We start from the raw sequence: 21,157 nt of genomic DNA, 5'->3' as shown, positions 1-21,157 counted from the left end.
TACTTACCTTTATACATAAATAACAACTCCAATTTGACCTTAAATTTCCATGAAATATCCCTCTAATGCTGCCACAACAACAAAAAAGCGAAACTAGCGATCAATTAGTGTTTTTCGGCACTAGAATCACTTTAGAAGGCTTGAAATCACCTAGGATTGATATTAAGAACATGAGGGAGTATTTACAGAACATAAACCCTTTAAAACAACCTCCCACACGAGCTGGAACGACACAAAAATGAGCAACAACAAGAAGAACAAGAGACTTACTAGCGCCACGGAATTCCCGACACTTGATTTGTGTTGTTTGCCCTTTTTTGGGTCTTGAATCTTGAGAGAACCTTGAGAGGATGTTACTAGGGTTCTAAGGTCTGAAAATAGTGAGAAGAAATGACTTAAAACGGGTTGGAGGCATCCTATATAGGTCCAAATATCTTAAACCGCCTTAGTGGGCCCCATAGAGAGGTGCTTGGCGCAGTCTCGCGAAAACGCAAATATCTCTCTACTCCGAGATCGTATCGATGAACGGTTTAATGCATTGGAACTAGACTCATAGATATTTAATTTGGTTGGTAGATAACCCCGTAATTCCTTGTAAATTATGAGAAAAGATTAGAAATATTTGACCTAATGTTTAAGTAAAATTATGAACCTAAGTTGCGACAACTTTTGACGACTTTTGTTTTATAACTCGTTTGACTTCAAGACTTATGATACGGATATTATATGATTAAAATAGCTTAATAAATGACCTCTTGAGTGTATTAAGCACCGCTAGATTACCTGAAAATACGAGTTACAACATCCTTGGTTCGTTTAACTTCTAATACTGGTTAATCACCCTTATACACTCTTGTATCACTTAAGACCAATAGGATTGACTTCTTATCATCTCAAAGATAATTCCTTCTTGGATTTATGTTAACTAATATATGGCATGAACTAACACATGTGGATATGGGTTGTAACAAGTGGATACAATGAAATATATATAATACAGCGGGATACATTGAAATACAATGAGAAAAAAAGAAAGTGAATACAATGAAATACATGGAATACAACGAGACACATTGAATTACAATGTAAAGGGAACGAGAAAGATGGGCAGTAAGGGCGGAGAGGGACGCGGTGGTGGTACGATGGTCAACGGAGACGACACGGTTGTCACTGCCGGCGTAGCAAAGGGATTTATCGTGGGGGCGTTGAACTATATGCCCACCGCTTGCTAATATGCATATACTCTGAAAACCGAATTGAGGTCGGGGACTTAGAGAGGAAGTGTTTGTGCAAAGTTTATGACTTTGACAAGGAAATCACCATTGTAGCACTCATAAATAGAACCTACATGACTCAAACTAGGTAAGACTCTGTGTATAGATTTTCCATATAGATTCTTAATAAGCATTCTTTATGGAAGATCATACAGTCTTGGTCATTGAATCGCATCAATGAAGCGTCGATAATACCTTCCTAGACCTTGTTGTTTATACTAAAAGAGAACGCCAGGGGAAGGAGGAATAAATACATAATTGGAGGGGATCCGTGGTGGTAGACGACAGAGGTGGGTCAATTTAGGCGTAAATGGTGGCGGGGATCTGGTGGGCTTTGCACAAATCCGGTGGAAGGAGGAGGAGATCAGAAATTTTAATGGGATGGGGGAAGAGAATGGGATGTATCAAAGTAGAGAGAGAAAGAAAATAGTGTAACTGATTAGCGTATTTAGTGGCTTAGGGCTAGGAGGCAACCAAAACTAAATATTTTGTTATAAACCTTAAAAGGTATCTATAGAATATATCTTTTTTAAATGGTATTTATTTAAAATAAATAAGGTGTTAACCTTTGCTATATGAGGTAAAAATTCCAAGGTAAAAATCGGGGCATTTACATCTATACCCGCTTTTTGTGTCACGTTTTAACTTGTGCTCGCTTTGCAAACAAAATTGCAAGCGTACCCGCTTTTTTGCATAACTTCAGCATACGGGGCTGAAGTAGCAAAGGCAATCACACAAAACTTCAGCATTCTAGTAGCCGGGCCTGAAGTTCAGCTTTAGAGCTAAAGTTTTTATTTTGTAACTGGCGAACTTCAGCTCTAGAGCTGAAGTTTTTGTTTTGTGTAATGGGCGAACTTCAGCTCTAGATCTGAAGTTTTTGTTTTGTGGAATGGGCGAACTTCAGCTCTAGAGCTGAAGTTTTTGTTTGTAACTGGCGAGTTTTTGTTTTGTAACTGAGGCTGAAGTTTTTGTTTTTGTAGCTGGGGAACTTAGAGCTGAAGTTTCCCAGTTACAACACAAAAAACTTCAGTTCTAGAGCTGAAGTTTTTGTTTGTAACTGGCGAGTTTTTGTTTTGTAACTGGGGCTGAAGTTTTTGTTTTTGTAACTGGGGAACTTCAGCTCTAGAGCTGAAGTTTTTGTTTTATAACTGGGGAACTTCAGCTCTAGAGCTAAAGTTTTTGTTTGTAACTGGCGAGCTTCAGCCTTCTTAGAGTTGAACTTCAGCCTGTAGATCAAGATTCAGTGGCTAGAACTTAGTTTATGTGATAGTAACAGAAAAAGTTGCAGCTTTTTTTTCCAGAAAATGCAATATGTTTTGTTGGATTACATGGAAGATATTATACTTTATTCAATTAAATCCTTTATCCATTGTTTGGAGTGTTTGGTTGGGTCTGTATCTGAAATTTTATGGAGCAAACCGTACCGAATATTGCTTCTAAGTAACTGTTATTGTATAAATAACCGCCAAAACTGCTAAGTAAAGAGCAGAGCCAAATTATCAAATATTTGATGTATGAAGATTAATCCTCGACATTGCAGATTCTGAATAAAAAGATTTACTTGTGATAAACAGTCCAAGCTGAGTCATGGTCAATCTATAAAGGACTTTTTCTTGGTTCGGGTTTTTGGTCTAATGGTAAAAGCGCAACGTCATGACGTCGACAAAAGTCTGATATTTAGGTGGATACTAAGGCACAACATCCAAACTCAAAATCCTTCTCAATCCAATTAGTCTCTCAACCAAATCTGCTGCAGGAGAAGACAAAGAAAAAAGCTGAAAAGCTTTGAATTTCTTCTAATGGAACTATCGGATTGAGGGCGGATATAATTTTGAGGAGGAGAAGGAAGAAGAGAAAGAGGGCTGAAGTTGTTTAAAAAGTGGGTATAAGTTAAAAGTTTTTTAAAAAAATGGGTATAAGTTAAATGTGGGCGACCAAATAGGGCGCGGGGTGCAATTTTTACGTAAAAATCCCTATATATATTTGGATAAGCCCAATAATTCTAGTCCTAAATAAGCCCAATAAACGTTTTATTTGGATAAGCCCAACAAGAGTATTCCTATTTGGATAGGAGAATTTGGCATTGCATAACAACTTAGTCCAATAATTGGCGGAAAATGATCTATGTTTTAGCATTTGGCACACGTAGCCTAAATTTAACATTTAATGATCTTCTTTCTTTTCTAATGGTCCAACCATCAAAAATAGGCTTTTATTTCCTTTTTGTTTAGAATTCGAAAATCTTTCAAGATTTTCTCCCAAATCTCTACAATCTTTTTTCTAGATTTTTTAAATTATTTCTCACAAGCATTAAAAATGTTAAAAATTATAAATATAGTTTGTATATCCAAGTGTATAACACAAATAAATTTTATTTTTTGTATATCATACTGTATAACATGTTAAATAACATGTATACCAATATATACATCACAACTTTATTTTTCTTCTTTGTGTATATCAAAAATTATTTTCCTTCGGTAGTTGTCGATAATTTATTATTATCTTTATATCCAAGTGTATAACACAAAACTAATTATATTATTTGTATATCACATTGTATAATACATAATAAAATGCGTATAGCAAAATATATATCACAAATTTATTATCCTTCTTTGTATATATTAAAATGTATATCAAAAAATTGCTTTCCTTCTTGCATATACCAGTGTATAATATATAATTTCTTATGAATACATATATATGTTTGGACCTCGAAGAATTGTATGCCCATGTTAATTTGTCGCTCTATATTAGAGCTTCGCTCCTCTGTAGTTGATGGGTAATACTAGAGTTAATTCATCTGACAAAAATTGCTTAATTTGTGGAATTGTATGCACATGTAAACCAATGGTAAAGTTAATCCACCATTTTAATCTCATTTGGAATAGGGAGGGAGGGAGGGAGGGGGGACCAGGGAACAATAGAGGGAGGTAGCAAACAGTTAGGAGAATAAATAATAAAATATGGTAGTTTTTAGGATTTAGCTATATAAAATTTGGGGCTGCTTTTGCCAAAACCTAATATAAGGCTAAAAATTTACCAATTCAGTGTTGTCATCAGGTGTCATTTTTTCTTTGGATAGACCCAATAAGCCAAGTCCTATTTGGATTAGTTTCACTCCATCGCTCTGTCTCGCCACATCTATTTCCCTCCCCGCAGTGCGAAAATGGCGGTGTTATGCAATGCCATCCCTGCGTGTCCTGTTACGCATACTCTGAGAGTAACATCATCTAAAGTTGCAGTGTGTTCGAGCTCTCGAGTCTCAGTTCCTCAGCTTCATCTTTCCGATTCTCCCTTTGTCCCTGAGGTAGAATGTAACACCCCAAATGCTCCCTTGATTTCTCCGAGAAGAAAATAGTACTATTAAATTTAACGTTTGACATTGTTAGACTCTGAGAAATAAATGAAACATGATTACTTTTGGTTTTTCTGTGGATGTGTAGGTTAACAAGGCAGTTGATTCTTTGTCGAAAGAGTTCAGAGAAGTTGACAATTTAGTGGCTCGCAATACTGCCCGAGTTTTGAGAGCTTTCCAAAGGGTCAGGGTTGGGTCTCATGTAAGTTCTTATTTTCTAAAATTTCCTAAATTGTACTCACTCCGTCCCAGTCCCATTTTATGTGATCTTTTGATTTGGAAGTAATTTTTATGAAACTTATGGTATAAAAATAAGTCATAGATATTTGTGTGGCTATACATTACCTTAAAATAAATGAGAAGTTTAACAAACGTGAATAAACATGGCCTCTATTTTCAAAAGTGTGCTGAACTACATTATATTATTTACACTGCCCAGATTTCTAGAACTTGAGTTCATGTGGAATGCATTTCTATATTCTAAGTGCTCAGTGGAACACAGTTCTTTTACTGAACACAGGTGAAGAGAGAACATGGTCTCAACTAGTGAAATAACATTTAGTAGGTCTAAATGTAATAGTGGCAATAAGTAGGCACTCTATTTTGTCAGTACTAAAAATGTACCTGCATCAGCACTTTGGTGGTAGCACGGGCTATGGTCATGAAGAAGCTGGTGGACGTGAAGCCTTGGACGATGCTTTTGCAGAAATTTTTGGTGCTGAGTCTGCAATCGTTCGAGCACAGGTTCACAACTTTTTCTTCTTCTTTTTTTCCTCCTTTCATTTCCATGAAAAGGATGTGTTTTCTTAATATACTTACCCACTTCACCTTCAGTTCTTCTCAGGTACTCATGCTATCACTTGTGCGTTATTCGCTTTCTTAAGACCAGGGGATGAGGTACACTTATTTTATTCTTATTATCACCACAATGTTCTGTTTCATGAATTATTGTAGTCCAGAATACTGGTTAATGTTTCAAATGTTGGCAAGTCTTTTTATGAAAATGACGTGAAATCAACTTGCTTCAGCTGTTGGCGGTGGCTGGTGCACCTTATGATACTCTGGAGGAAGTTATTGGAAAAAGGGATTCTGGTGGATTGGGTTCCTTAAAAGACTTTGGAGTAGAATACCGGGAAGTCCCCGTAAGTTGCATTTATATGTTCGATATTAGCTCCACATGGTTTAACTGTTCCGAATTTAAGAATTTCCAACTTTGTTTGGACATTTCACAGCTTGCAGAGGATGGCGGGCTTGACTGGGATGCACTTAAAACATCTTTAAGACCTCATACGAAGTGTGCACTCATACAGAGATCATGTGGTTATTCCTGGCGTCGCAGTTTGAGTGTAACTGAGATAGGTCAGGCCATCAATATAATCAAGGTAAATCTCTCCACATCATGGCACTGATGGTAATGTTATTCTAAAACAACTCTCAAATATCTGGAAACAAAAAGGAGGATGCTGGAGAATTACAAGTTATTCATAGTATACTCTTTCTCAGGCATAAGATGCTCTGTCCTTATAATTGATCTTTGCCTGATGCTTGATGGTTTGTGTTTGTAGCGCTGGCATAGTTAGTTATTGATTTTTCTGCTCCACTTATCGGTGTTTGTGTATGCCTTTACATTTGCTATTTGTAAAGATAGTTCTACCTTCAATCTATTTTCTTTGATGCAGATGCAGAACCCAAGCTGCCTGGTCATGGTAGATAACTGCTATGGTGAATTTGTTGACGACATCGAACCTCCTATGGTGGTATATAAACTATTCTTATCCTTAAAGTTCTATTGCATGTTAGAAATGTCAGAAGTTGATTTTGACTGAGCAGGGTGCTGACCTAATTGCGGGCAGTTTAATAAAAAATCCTGGTGGGACAATTGCACCATGCGGTGGATATGTTGCAGGAAGAAAAAGATGGGTGGAAGCAGCAGCTGCCCGTCTCTCGGCTCCAGGACTTGGAGTTGATTGTGGCTCGATCCCTGGTGATATAATGAGAACTTTCTTTCAGGGTTTATACCTCTCACCTCAAATGGTTGGTGAAGCAATAAAGGTATCTCATTTCTGCTCCAGTTCCAATATGGTCATAATCTTTTCTTCTACCTCGCCTTGATATATGCATCTTGCAAACTCCTGTTGCAAGGGAAGCTTTCTGATAGCTGAAGTCATGGCAGCTAGGGGATATAAAGTGCAGCCACTTTGTCGGGTCAAGCGTCATGACACTGTGCAGGTTTGTCTGTGACAGCTTGCATTAGTCAAGGCATATACACGTCGTTGTGTTCCTAACTGGCGATTAATACCCTCTGTTTGCACACGAGGATATTCAATTTACTCCCACCATTCAATCTCACTTCCTTTCACTGAGCAATTAGAACAATCTTCATGTTTTATCTATAAAGTATATCCCATTGTCTAGTACATATTGGTGCTCTCAGAAGTGTGCCCATATTTTAAGGCACAGCTGAATTTTATTCGTAAACGTGAAAGTGGACTAAGTTTTATTATGCTTCTCAGGCAGTACAACTTGGAAGCCGTGAGCGTCTACTTTCCTTTTGCGAGGCTGTTCAGAGAAGTTCTCCTGTCAGTTCTTTTATCAGGCCTGTTGCAGGTGCGACTGCTGGCTATGCATCTGAGGTATGACCAGTTCTTTGGGAATGACGGTATGCTGTACTTGAAGGAAACTCTTCGACTTATTGTTAACACTGTACTGGAAATAAAATTATTGAACATGATAATTACTAATGTTATGACACAGGAACCAATATGTAACCATCATGGCTGAAAGCTCACAGAGAATTAGTTGTGGTAGGAATCTAATATGAGCACATACATACTTTTTGTAGCAGGAAACAATTTTGTCTTCTTGTATCTGCTTGGGTTCGTGGGGATCGTGGAAGATTAGAGAGATGTGACAATGAACCTTAAGCAAGCTCATCTCTATCCTAACTTTTGAGCTTGGGTAGTCTGTTTAATTTTGGGTCTCGGTTGATGTCTTCAATTATGTGGCACAAACTGTTGCTTGTATGATCTTTCAAATTGTGGTTTGGTGTGACTACTTGATTGTCTTGGTCTATCTACCTTATTTACCAGCTTGATTTCTCTTTTTTTCTTCTTCCCTGTGCTTCATTTGGATGCTTATGGTCTAGTTGATATATGAAGCACATGTAATGGGTTGTTTAGCAGAGTTTATAATCTTGAGCAACTCATCTCAGCCTATTTTTGAAATGTTATTCATGGAGTAGGTAATTTTTGCTGATGGAACCTTCATCGATGGAAGTACTAGCGAGCTCTCATGTGATGGGCCGCTAAGAGAGCCTTTCTCTGTTTTTTGTCAGGTAATACTCTGTCATTTCTTCCACCATTAATTAGTTTGCTATAGGAGTAATTAGTTATATGTTTGCTTATGTAGCTTATCATGTGGGAAAGAGGGAATTCGTCTTTTCAATGAATTCTAGGGAAGACTTAATTTTGATGTCACTTGAATTTCTAATTGCAGGGTGGCACTCATTGGACGCAGTGGGGACTAGTTTTGGGGGAGGTTTTGAAATCTCTATGAAACTTGGAAAGATTGTGCATTGGTGAAATACCCTTGGCAAAACTTCTTTGTTTTCACCAAGTTCCTCAAAGTCTTACCGACATGATGAATTGTGGCCTAAAGAGAATACATCAATTTTCTCTCATTTAGAGGTAATGATAACAATTTCCGATTTGCACAGCAGAAAAGCCTTGGTCTGCCAATGATGATAATTACTGGTTTGGTCTTCTATGAACTACGAATATGTGAAAGTCTGGAAAGATAACTATGATCATATGTACCCCTTGACTATGATATTTTCATGGCTTCACTGAGTATGATTATTCTATTTAAAAGATTGCCTTTAATGATTGTCAGATTATGGACACTCATCCCATCAAGCCAGAGAATGATAACATGTGGTCCACATTGTCTTATCGTATGCAAGACGCAAAGGAGGTGAAGTCTGTTGCTCCGCCATGGAAATTAGAACAAATCTGGCGTAAGCACTTGTTAGTCTCAGTATTAATGTTTTGGTCAATACTGTTGAAATGTCAAATATTTCAGCTTCCCACATCGGTGGGTTAGCAATAGTTGGGGGGATTTTCCCCCTATAAAAGAAGGCTTAATGTTTAGGATTCAAACACACCTCTCATTTGCCTTCTCATTTGTTTAAGGCATTTGTATCTTCTCTCTTTAGTATTATTTCACTTGTATTTTTGAAGTGAAATAAAATATTGGTTGTGTCCGAGGAGTAGGCAAAATTAGCCGAACCTCGTAAATTCTGGTGTTCCCTTTATTATTACTTTATTGTCTTATTTATTATTTGGTGGCTGTCATAATTTTTGGTATAGTAGTTGTGACTTATTCACACTATATACATTTGGCTTCCGCAACAATTGGTATCAGAGCCAAGGTACTGTCTATGTATGCTCTGTGGTTGCAGCATAGTCTGATCTTCCACATCAGAAAAGATTTATCTTGGTAACTGAGTCAAGGTTCTGTCTGAGTATGCTCTGTGGTTGCAGCTTAGTCTGATCTTCTACATCAGAAAGGATAATCTTGATTTGTGTCGTCAGCTATTAAATAAAATTTGTGTCAAATATGGGAGACAATAAACAAGAAGAATCTACATCAAGTGTCAACAATACGTCATCATTGGCATCTTCGCTTATGACAAGAATTGTGTCAAATGCGAAATTTGCGGTAGAAATTTTTGACGGGTCCGGACATTTTGGGATGTGGCAAGGCGAGGTTCTAGATGTCATTTTTCAACAAGGGCTAGATCTTGGCATTGAAGAAAAGAGACCAGATGTTATTGGAGAAGAAGATTGGAAAATTCTCAACCGTGTTGCTTGCGGTACCATTCGATCCTACCTTGCTAGAGAGCAGAAATATCCATACACAAAGGAAACTTCTGCAAGTAAATTATGGAAAGCACTGGAGGATAAATTTTTGAAGAAAAACAGTCAAAATAAATTGTACATGAAGAAGAGACTGTTTCACTTCACCTATGTTCCTGGTACCACGATGAATAAACATATCACCAGTTTCAATAAGTTGGTCACAGATTTGCAAAATATGAATACAACTTATGATGATGGTGACTTGGCCTTGATGTTGTTGGCGTCACTTCCTGATGAGTACGAGCACCTTGAAACTACTCTACTCCATGGAAATGACGAAGTTTCTCTCAGAGAAGTTTGTTCGGCTTTGTATAGCTATGAACAAAGAAAGCGAGAAAAACAGAAGGGCGGAGAAGGAGAAACACTATTTGTGAGGGGTCGTCCTCAAAATTAATCGAGGACAAAGAAGGGAAGCTCCAAGTCAAGATCCAGACCCAGCAAAGATGAATGTGCCTTCTGTCGAGAAAAAGGGCACTGGAAGAAAGACTGTCCGAAGTTGAAAAATAAGGCCAAACATAATAATGGAAAGGCCATTATGGATTCAAATGTAGCTGATTGTGATGATTCAGACTTCTTATTAATTACAACAGAGTCATCAACATCATCAGACATATGGTTGATGGAATCGGCTTGTAGCTATCATATGTGTCCCAACAGGGACTGGTTTGTGGAATTTCAAGAAGGAGAATATGGAGTCATCCACACAGCGGATAATAGCCCTCTTACCTCATATGGCATTGGTTCAATACGATTAAGGAACCATGATGGAATGATCAGAACATTAATAGATGTTCGATTTGTACCGGATTTGAAGAAGAATCTCATCTCTGTAGGAGCCCTAGAATCAAAAGGGTTCAAAATCATTGCAGAAAATGGAGTGATGAGAGTATGCTCCGGTGCACTAGTGGTAATGAAGGCTAATCGGAAGAATAGTAATATGTACTGCTATCGTGGTAGTACAGTTATTGGGACAACGACAGTGACATCCAGTGACGACAAAGAGGCAGAAGCAACCAAGCTATGGCACATGCGCTTGGGACATGCTGGAGGAAAATCCTTGAAAACTCTATCAGATCAAGGATTGTTAAAAGGAGTAAAGACTTGCAACTTGGAGTTTTGTGAGCATTGTGTCAAAGGGAAACAGACAAGGGTTAAATTTGGTACAGCGATCCATAATACTAAAGGCATTTTGGATTATGTACACTCTGATATTTGGGGTCCTTCCAAAACACCTTCATTGGGTGGGAAACACTATTTTGTAACCTTTGTTGATGATTTTTCCCGAAGAGTGTGGGTGTATACAATGAAAAGCAAAGATGAAGTGCTGAGAATTTTTCTCAAATGGAAGACGATGGTGGAGAATCAAACAGGCAGGAGGATCAAGTGTATTCGCACAAACAATGGAGGTGAATACAAAAATGATCATTTCAATAAGGTCTGTGAAAATGATAGCATCGTCCGACACTTCACTGTTAGACATACACCACAACAGAATGGAGTGGCAGAACGTATGAACCGGACCTTGCTGGAGAAGGTACGGTGTATGTTGTCCAATGCTGGCTTGGGCAAAGAATTTTGGGCTGAGGCAATTACATATGCATGCCACCTCATTAATCGTCTACCATCTGCTGCTATTGATGGCAAGACACCATTTGAAAAATGGTATGGAAAGCCTGCTGTAGATTATGACTCTTTGCACGTGTTTGACTCAACTGCATATTATCACGTGACAGAGTCAAAATTGGATCCAAGGGCAAAGAAGGCTATTTTTATGGGAATTACTTCTGGAGTCAAAGGATATCGCTTATGGTGTCCTATGACAAAGAAAGTAATATTCAGCAGGGATGTTACCTTTGATGAATCTGCTATGGTAAATAAGGTAACAGAAGATACCAAACAAAATGAAGGTGCTTCTGAGCAGGTGGAGTTTGAGGGAAAATTTATTTTTCCTACACAAGAAGCAGAGGAGGAAACAAATGAAGATTACCCTCTGGAAGGAGAGCCAGTAGAGGAGATTCCAACTCAGGAACCTCAACAACAACTTGAATCAATAGCAACCAGCAGACCAAAAAGAACAATAACGAAACCTGTTCGTCTCATAGAGACGGTTGCTTGTGCAACCTCAATTGTAGCTGATGATGTTCCTACTACTTATAAAGACGCTGTCCAAAGTTCAGAAGAAGATAAGTGGAGGATTGCCATGAATGATGAAATACAGTCCCTTCATCAGAATCATACATGGAGATTGGCCAATCTCCCGAAGGGAAAGAAAGCAATTGGGTGCAAATGGGTATTTGCAAAGAAAGAAAGATTTCCTAACCAAGTAAATGTTCGCTACAAAGCAAGATTGGTGGCCAAAAGATATGCTCAAAAGGAGGGAATTGATTACAATGAAGTGTTTTCTCCAGTTGTAAAACATTCCTCCATTAGAATTATGTTGGCTTTGGTAGCACAATTGGATTTGGAACTAGTTCAGATGGATGTAAAAACTGCATTTTTACATGGAAACTTGGAGGAGGAAATCTACATGACTCAGCCAGAAGGATTCAAAGTTGCTGGAAAAGAAAATATGGTATGCAAACTTGAAAAATCGTTGTACGGATTGAAACAATCTTCTAGACAATGGTACAAGCGATTTGACGAGTTTATGTTGCGGCAAGGGTACAAGAGAAGCAAATACGATCATTGTGTGTATTTGCACAAGCTTAAAGATGGTTCCTTTGTATATCTTCTCCTATATGTTGATGATATGTTGATAGCTTCCAAGAATTCGGAAGAAATTGATAAGTTGAAGATTCAACTGAAGAAGGAGTTCGAGATGAAGGATCTGGGTGAGGCAAAGAAAATTTTTGGCATGGAGATAATTAGAGATAGACGTTCAAAGAAACTCTGTTTATCTCAGAAAGAATATTTGAAGAGAGTACTACAACGTTTTGGCATAGATGACAAGACTAAGCCAGTTAGTACTCCACTTGCTCCCCATTTTAAGCTAAGTACTACTATGTCGCCAATGGATGAAGCTGAACGAGAGTATATGTCAAAGGTACCATACACAAATGCTGTTGGTAACTTGATGTATGCAATGGTTTGCACAAGGCCTGACATTTCACAAGCTGTTGGAGTTATTAGCAGATATATGCACAATCCAGGGAAGGAGCATTGGCAAGCTGTGAAGTGGATTCTACGGTATATTCATAATACTGTAGATATCGGGTTAGTTTTTGAGCAGGAATACAATCAGTCTGTAGTTGGATATTGTGACTCAGATTTTGCGGGTGATCTGGACAAACGAAGATCAACTACTGGTTATGTGTTTACTTTTGCAAAGGCACCAGTTAGTTGGAAGTCTACTTTGCAGTCAACAGTTGCTTTGTCTACAACAGATTCAGAGTACATGGCTATTACAGAGGCTGTGAAAGAGGCAATTTGACTTCAAGGATTGCTAAAGGAGTTTGGTGTTGAACAAAAAGGTATCACAATTTTTTGTGATAGTCAAAGTGCTATTCAATTAGCGAAGAACCAAGTTTATCATGCAAGGACGAAGCACATTGATGTTCGGTATCATTTTGTACGAGAAATCATAGAAGAAGGTGGAGTCACGGTGAAGAAAATTCATACTACGGAGAATCCTGCTGATATGCTGACAAAGGTGGTGACTGCGGTCAAGTTTCAACATTGTTTGGATTTGATCAACATTGTTGAACACTGAAGATTGAAGATGAAGACACAACCAAAATTTGTTATAGAGAGAAAATTGAAGACGTGGAATTTTTGCCAAGGTGGAGATTTGTTGAAATGTCAAATATTTCAGCTTCCCACATCGGTGGGTTAGCAATAGTTGGGGGGATTTTCCCCCTATAAAAGAAGGCTTAATGTTTAGGATTCAAACACACCTCTCATTTGCCTTCTCATTTGTTTAAGGCATTTGTATCTTCTCTCTTTAGTATTATTTCACTTGTATTTTTGAAGTGAAATAAAATATTGGTTGTGTCCGAGGAGTAGGCAAAATTAGCCGAACCTCGTAAATTCTGGTGTTCCCTTTATTATTACTTTATTGTCTTATTTATTATTTGGTGGCTGTCATAATTTTTGGTATAGTAGTTGTGACTTATTCACACTATATACATTTGGCTTCCGCAACAAGCCAGAGAATGATAACATGTGGTCCACATTTTCTTATCGTATGCAAGACGCAAAGGAGGTGAAGTCTGTTGCTCCGCCATGGAAATTAGAACAAATCTGGCTTGATGGACACTCATCCCATCAAGCCAGAGAATGATAACATGTGGTCCACATTGTCTTATCGTATGCAAGACGCAAAGGAGGTGAAGTCTGTTGCTCTGCCATGGAAATTAGAACAAATCTGGCGTAAGCACTTGTTAGTCTCAGTATTAATGTTTTGGTCAATACAAGTTGTTTCTCAGAAAAGGAATGAAAAAAATTGCATGGAATTTCAGAGGCACAACCATGAGTTTCAAAGAGGAAAATGAGGGTAGGTTTCCCCTCTTTCGATGTGCACGAGAAGATATGGTTAGAAAATTCTGTAGATTCCTGAAAGTAATAAATTATATTCTTCCTGACAAAACATGCATGATTTTACTAGGTGCTCAAATACTTGCAATGATTTTCAATTCATTGTTTATGGGTAATCCTAAAAGGATAATGAGAAATGATTAGCAGAGCTAGGAGCACTGGTGTTGTTTATCATACTGTTATAATTTAATTACTCTGTACCATGTTTAGCTCATTATGCTTTCACGTGACTGCTACTTTAAAGGTTTCACCTACTTCCTTCCGTGTAATTATTTCTTTTGGTCCTATATCCAAAGGTTGGGCTTGTAGCATGAAGCAAAGCAAATGGACTATGGAAATGGAGCCGTGGTCAAGTTTTGCCCAGAACATCATAACATCCACTTAATCACACATTGATGTAAATTTCTCTCTCATCAATATGCTCAAATGTTGGTGTCACTTGGATGGAGGAATTCATAAACTTGTTCACAGGAAAGATGATCAATTTTATTGTCTAGCTTGCTGTTCATGTTTTGTATGTTCTTTGGTGTAAATCACGCATCGTGGTGTTTTTGCTCTAGCTTCCTGCATCAATGACTGCCTATTTTCCGCCTAGTAAATATAGATGAACATGAGTTTAGTTCAAGATTCATTTTTTTTTAAAAGTATTAGTCTTTCTTATTTGGAGCTATTATGGAAGCTTCTTATTTTGTATTGTAGTCCAGTCTAAAATTGTTGAGCTGATGCCTAGAGATACCCTACTTAGTCCGATGTCGTGTATTCCTATGAATTGGCTTTGTTGATTAGGTATTATGGTAATCGGCAGGTCAATTTTAGAGTTGTCTCCGAAGCTGTTCTGGAATGTGAAATCAACGTGACAAGTGTTTTAAAGTTTCTTCTTTGTCACTAGGTTCAGTTTGGCACTACCACGTATTTATTAAATTTTGGTATGTCATTGTCTCGGAGGTGTATCCTTCTGCCATTATGGGCACTAGCGACCATTGATTGCTAGGCATTTACTGCTGCACAGGACACTGAATTTAGCGATGTTAAAGGCGTGGAAGATACTCCAATAACCCAATCAATCCTTTTTGTTTTTCCAACCCATAACCCATTCCTTCACTATAGGATGATCATGTCCATTTCTCTTACTAGTACTTAATATCTCCCTCCTCATCCATCCCCCCACACATACACAAATTTCTTTGGGTCTCCATATGAAATATTGGATTTTAGTAAAGTTCACCACAAAGATGCGGTTGGCCGTGTGGATGACAAGATGCGGGAAGCGAGGCTCAGATGGTTCGGGCACGTGCAGAGGAGAAGTATCGATGCTCCAGTGAGGAGGTGTGAGCGGTTGGCCGTGGTGGGCACGAGAAGAGGTAGAGGGTGACCTAAGAAGTATTGAGGAGAGGTGATCAGGCAGGACATGGTTCGTCTGCGGATTTCCGAGGACATGACCCTTGATAGGAAGGAATGGAGGACTAGCATTAGAGTTGTAGGATAGGGGTAGTGGAGCTTTCCTTACTGCATGCCGGGGGTGAGGCGGGGTTGGATTAGGGTTGATCTTAGATGATTTACAGTTTATGTTGAACCCACACTATTCTTGTTGTTTATCTTAGATTCCTTAGACTCTGGTTACTGTTATTGCATGTCATTCATCTTTTGATTTTTATGCTTCTGTTACTATAATGGTTTTTACTGGAGTTACTAATGAATTCTCTTTTCTTTTCTTGTTTTCCTTGTTTTTCTTTATTTTCGTCGTTCTGAGCCGAGGGTCTATCGGAAACAACATCTCTGTCCTACCGGGGCAGGGGTAAGGTCTGCGTACACATTACACTCCACAGATTCCACTATGTGGGATTTTACTGTGTAGCTGTTGTTGTAAAGTTCACCACAAAGAGCAAAAGCCAAAATCCTTTGGAATTGCAGTAAATGAACAATACAACGAGCCAACCTCCCCTCAGAAAAAAGTAAATTACAAAACGCTTTACGTGTGTCAGAACCGTGGGGGTCGGCAACTATGGACCCTCCGACAAGGTCGGATCGGACCGTGCATGACCACGTGGTTTGTTGAGAATTTCTATGCCGCGTGTTAAACGTTCTTCTAGTATTGGACCCATTAGTTCCAAGCAAATTCGATTAAACTCGCTCTGTTCAGAAAAAAAGGTATAGAGTAGGCATTTTAACCAATCATTGAACACGTAAATATTATTTTGACATATAAAAATTAATGTTCATATTCACATTGAATATTCAATATGTTGATATTACTGGTCTCAGCTGTATCATAGTTTCATGGGGCTAGTTTTCTCATCTTTTCTAAAGTTTTGAAAATTAGGAAAGGCAGGTAGCCCACAAATTGAGAAAATTTGAGGTAACTTTTTATAACTTTGTCAAAGGAAAATGGCATTTAGAAAGAGTTAACCATATTGAGTATTTACTCCAAATAAATAAATGTAAGATATATGTTTTATTATTTAATCATGATTAAGCGATAGCATGTGATTTTACTTTAATTTTTAACTATTAGGGTCAAATTGGAATAAATATTTATTTACTAGCCGCGCAGGAGGAGAGTGAATTAATTTTTAGCATCATAATATGAGAAACTCAACGTGGCGACTGGTGTGTGAATAAGTAGTCGTGTACTCGTTAACAGACTTGTACGATTTACAGGGTCTGTTTTGGTTGGTGGTGTCCAATTTAATTCACTCTCCAAGAATCCCAACTAGTTCTTCATTGCATTTGACGCCCACAAACTCGGTAAGTACTTGTCCCTCTCTTTCTTCTCTCTTCTTTAGCTCCCTCCTTTACATTCATTGGTTATGGGGTACCTTTTTTAATGTTGAAATCATTATGTATTTTGTTCGATAATCATAAAAAGTCACTTATGTGGAGAATATTACGTACTTGTTTAGATCACAATATTATTGAAAGAACATATATTTACCTAAATGCTGTTTCAGTTCTTCAGTGGAGCAGCTGCTTCTTAATGTTTGAAGCCTCAAATATCAGAAGCAAATACATGATTGTAACTTCATCTTGTTCTTGAGCCAAAGACCCAAAGTTAATCATCCGTACTAGTAATACTACGATGCTTTGGATTCCCCCTCTTTTTTTCCTTTTTTGTAGTTAGGACTAAGTGGTGATATCAACAAGTAATCTTTCTTTTTATCTTTCCCCTTACCTTTAACTCTTATGCTTAAGCTAAGTAACAGATTTATTATAGAACTGGGGCCTTTTTGAAAGCAAAGCTGGGTAGTTCCTGCAATTAATTCTCAGTTTAATTTCCATCATAAGTTCATCTGGGAATAAGGAGTGACAGTATAATTGTGTTAAAACCTGACTGGTATGAGAAGTCAGATTGGTTGTTTGGGTTTGTTAATTGTTGCAAGTGTGAAACGTCCCTTTATTTCGACAAGGAGTGAAGGTCGAGGAATAGAAATGGAAGTTGGTGGATTGAATTGAATAATGGTGGTTGATCAATAGTATCAGCATATATAAATGAATTCTGGGTAACTTTGAAAATTACAATTTTGTATATTAATGAAATTGATTCAGGAACATGCTTTATTATTAACTGATATTACCCATAACTCAAAAGTACTTGATTTCATTAATTTCTTAATGACAACCGAAATTTCAGACTCGGACATTCTTCATCGTCAAAAGATCCAGCATAAGCTCCTGACATTTACTTGTCTTTTGTTTGTTGGACGTATTGTTAAGTGAGATGGGATCTGTAGATAATGAGTATAGACCACAATAGGACTATAGGAGTCTGTATATTCCGTTTGTTTGGTGTTTGCATATTCGTCTGATTTAGTATGACATGAATATTAAGGACTATTTTGTCCACCTCAATTTCTACACTATTTTGCTTTAAACCTGAAATCACCTGTGTACTTCAGAGGATTTTTTCACTTGAGGATTCCCATGAAAAAGTCATAATGCTCCAAATCATATTTCATACAAAGCACCTCCATTTTATGTGAACCAAAAATAAGAAGTCACAGAGGATATCCTTTTTATTCTCAGACAGTCACAGTCCTGATAAGTCTTAACAACACCGTGCAGGTCTTGATCTTGATATTCTCATTGGCTAGCTACGAAGATGGAATTAGATCTTGGGCAAGTCACACTGATAGGATCCACTGATTGGCTAGCTAAAAAGATGGAATTAGATCGTGGGAAAGTCACACTGATAGGATGCACTATATGTCTCATGCTGACTATGCATTTCAGTATACAGCTAGTGACAGAGCATTTTATGTCATGGAAGAAGCCTAAAGAGCAAAAGGCCATAATCATCATCGTCCTCATGGCACCCTTGTATGCTATTGACTCCTTCATTGGGCTGATTGATTTCATGGGAAGCAAACCCTTTTTCACTTTCTTGGATTCTGTCAAAGAATGTTATGAAGCAATTGTAAGTCAATATGTAGCTAACTTACCCACTGAGCTCTGTTCTTATCAGTTGTATAATACTAGAGATTCTTTACTCACTTCTGTTCTAAGTGATACAGGTGATGGCTAAGTTCCTGGCATTGATGTACACTTACTTGAACATATCCATAAGCAAAAACATAGTCCCTGATGAAATTAAGGGAAGACAGATTCACCACTCATTCCCAATGACACTCTTCCAGGTAAAATATGTAAACTTGGTGTAGTGAAAATTAACACTGCATTCTCATGAGAGAAAATTTGTGATATTGCTGGCTAAAATCACGAACTTTTTATTCTGCAAGCTGTATTAGTTGAGTATACTGTTAAGCACAAAGTTCACTATTTCAACTATTTGCGCCTACAGCTAGGTGAGATTTAGTTGCTTAGTAATATTACAAAGCCAAATTATTGTTACTGTATGCTAAGCTCACAGACTCAGAGGATAGGCATATAAGTGTGCTGCCTCATTTTTTGCCCCCTTTCAAAAGTATCATGCCTCTCTGTATATGTTTTCTTGTACCCAGTCACTAGCTAACTGTTTTATCACTGCAGCCTCACACTGCTCATTTGAACCATCATACGTTGAAGCTTCTCAAGAACTGGACATGGCAGTTTGTTGTGATTCGTCCTGTATGCTCCATCTTAATGATTGTTCTACAACTTCTCGGAGTGTACCCTAGTTGGGTTAGCTGGACCTTTACCATGATCTTAAACATATCCGTTTCACTGGCTTTGTATTCTCTTGTGATTTTCTACCATGTCTTTGCAAAAGAGTTGGCACCTCACAAGCCACTAGCCAAGTTCCTGTGTGTCAAAGGAATTGTCTTTTTCGTTTTCTGGCAGGTACTCCTCTCATCTTTTCTTACAGCCTTATCTTTTGCTTTCTTGTAAATTACATATTGGAGTTCAGTTTTGCTGTTACTTTCTTATTGAAAGGATATTGTTCATGCCTGTGGGACCCTGAATTGTTGATTAGACATGTTCTATATTTTCAATATCCTAATGGTATTAAAAGTAAACCATTAGTAAGTTTCAAAAAAAAAAAAATCAAACCATTAGCGCGCAATTACTTTATGGAGTGGCTTTTACATTAAATTTTCTTATGCTTAGTCTTGAAAATATTAAACTTCATACCACTTTGCAGGGTATTCTGCTTGACATTCTTGTAGCACTAGGCATAATCCGATCTCAACATTTCTGGCTTGATGTGGAGCATATTCAGGAAGGTATTCAGAATGTACTAGTGATTGTGGAGATGGTTTTCTTTGCTATTTTTATGCGTCATGCATACAGTGCTGCACCATATCGCCAAGAAGCTGTTACAAGTTCAGGAGATAAAAAGAAAGAGTGATAATGCAACATGTATCGTTGTGAAAATCATCTTCAGATATCTGTCTCTTCTTCCTATTCCTTGTATGTCATCTTGAACTTGCTTGTTGATGTACACTAGATTCTTCTATTAAATAAAATGTATCCTCAATGGAGTCATAAGCATGCAGAAATTGATGGAGTATGTAGAACTAGTGTTTTATCATCAGGCAGTATAGTTGTACCTTACACCTATTTCAAGATATGTAGAAATGGAAAAAGATCTTATTAGAGCTAGACAGATCGACTAGAATATATTGTGAGACAGACTTAGAACAGAGAAGCATATGAGCTGGTAATTTTTTTCTTGTCAAGAAGACTATAAAAGCCAAAATAAACCTGATATTCTAAATTTCTCGTGCAATATAAAATCTTGTGATAAACAAGTCAAAAAGGTAAATATATCTCATCATTGCGATGCTCTTTATGCGCGCATTATGTCAAGAATGGTAACCGTTTATTTCATACTATTCTTAAATACAATGAATTAAAGATGTTGTTTATATAACATATACAAAGGATCTATACTTGGAAGGTAATAACTACTGTACATAAGTTTAGTCTATGATCTTGGAATCTGTAATTGGAGACAAATAAGAAGGAATCCCTGTCATCTCTCCCTAAAATTGCTGCACAAATCTTTTGTTACAACTCATGCCAGCATCCCCCTCAAGTTGGTGCATAGATGTCTTCAATACCCAACTTGTCTAATGAGTTGTAGAAAACCTTGCTTGATACTGCCTTGTAAGAATGTCAGCCAACTGATCTTCTCACTTTACAAATGGGAATTGAATTATTTTATCTTCGAGCTTTTCCTTGAGAAAATGTCGGTCCACTTGGACATGTTTTGTCCTGTCATGTTGAATTGGATTCTCTGCAATCTCTATGGCTGTTTTTTTTTTTTTTTTTTTTTTTTTGAGAAGGTAACAAGTTTTATAAATTAAGTAGAAAAACCTTTAGCATAAAGATTATGCTGAAGGTTAAAGATAGTTACAAGACCCTCGAAAAAGAGCAAAAACGCAAACCCAGACTTGTGGTAGTTACAAAGACCCAATAATATCCACTATAGACTCTACATCCTCTACCAAAGCTTCTTTACGCCAAAAGTGAAACAAAAATATACAATTTGTCTTGATCTTCTGTTCAGTGTTAGCTCTATCTTCAAAGCATCTTCAATTTCTCCCCAACCAAATTGTTCACCAAATACATGCTGGGATCAACCTCCACCAATGCTTCTGCCTCAGTAGAATACTTGGGTCATTTCAGCAAGC

General features: G+C 37.6%; 2 protein-coding genes across 3 annotated transcripts; both read left to right on the top strand.

Annotated features, from left to right (window-relative positions):
- Positions 1-4,265: 4,265 nt before the first annotated feature.
- LOC107760135 (uncharacterized) lies at positions 4,266-15,794 on the top strand. Of its 2 annotated transcripts, none has more exons than XM_016578150.2 (14): positions 4,266-4,587; positions 4,724-4,837; positions 5,269-5,379; positions 5,470-5,532; positions 5,664-5,777; positions 5,868-6,017; positions 6,315-6,392; positions 6,466-6,687; positions 6,778-6,864; positions 7,149-7,268; positions 7,877-7,969; positions 8,131-8,321; positions 8,527-8,650; positions 14,384-15,794. In XM_016578150.2, exons 1-12 carry the CDS (start codon positions 4,447-4,449, stop codon positions 8,188-8,190), a joined length of 1,353 nt encoding a protein of 450 aa, XP_016433636.2. In that variant the 5' UTR covers positions 4,266-4,446; the 3' UTR covers positions 8,191-8,321; positions 8,527-8,650; positions 14,384-15,794. The 2 variants fall into 2 exon arrangements, with proteins under 2 accessions (XP_016433636.2, XP_016433637.2); XM_016578151.2 differs by having other exon boundaries at positions 8,527-8,660.
- Positions 15,795-18,183: 2,389 nt separating this feature from the next.
- Positions 18,184-19,869, top strand: LOC107760136 (uncharacterized). The gene is made up of 4 exons (XM_016578154.2): positions 18,184-18,498; positions 18,596-18,718; positions 19,071-19,361; positions 19,663-19,869. The coding sequence occupies exons 1-4, from the start codon at positions 18,184-18,186 to the stop codon at positions 19,867-19,869; spliced, it is 936 nt and encodes a 311-aa protein (XP_016433640.1).
- The last annotated feature ends 1,288 nt before the right edge of the window (positions 19,870-21,157 follow it).

The sequence above is a fragment of the Nicotiana tabacum genome, chromosome 10 (genome assembly GCF_000715075.1).
Source record: "Nicotiana tabacum cultivar K326 chromosome 10, ASM71507v2, whole genome shotgun sequence".
Taxonomy (NCBI): domain Eukaryota; kingdom Viridiplantae; phylum Streptophyta; class Magnoliopsida; order Solanales; family Solanaceae; genus Nicotiana; species Nicotiana tabacum.
Note: the sequence above shows the minus strand (reverse complement) of the source record. Positions and strands in the feature narration are given on the sequence as shown.

Coding starts and splice junctions, on each gene's coding strand:
- LOC107760136 (XM_016578154.2), top strand. CDS start 18,184: ATGGAATTAGATCTTGGGCAAGTCACACTGATAGGATCCACTGATTGG. Junction 18,499..18,595: donor AAGAATGTTATGAAGCAATT/GTAAGTCAATAT, acceptor TAAGTGATACAG/GTGATGGCTAAGTTCCTGGC. Junction 18,719..19,070: donor TCCCAATGACACTCTTCCAG/GTAAAATATGTA, acceptor TTATCACTGCAG/CCTCACACTGCTCATTTGAA.
- LOC107760135 (XM_016578150.2), top strand. CDS start 4,447: ATGGCGGTGTTATGCAATGCCATCCCTGCGTGTCCTGTTACGCATACT. Junction 4,588..4,723: donor ATTCTCCCTTTGTCCCTGAG/GTAGAATGTAAC, acceptor GTGGATGTGTAG/GTTAACAAGGCAGTTGATTC. Junction 6,018..6,314: donor AGGCCATCAATATAATCAAG/GTAAATCTCTCC, acceptor TCTTTGATGCAG/ATGCAGAACCCAAGCTGCCT.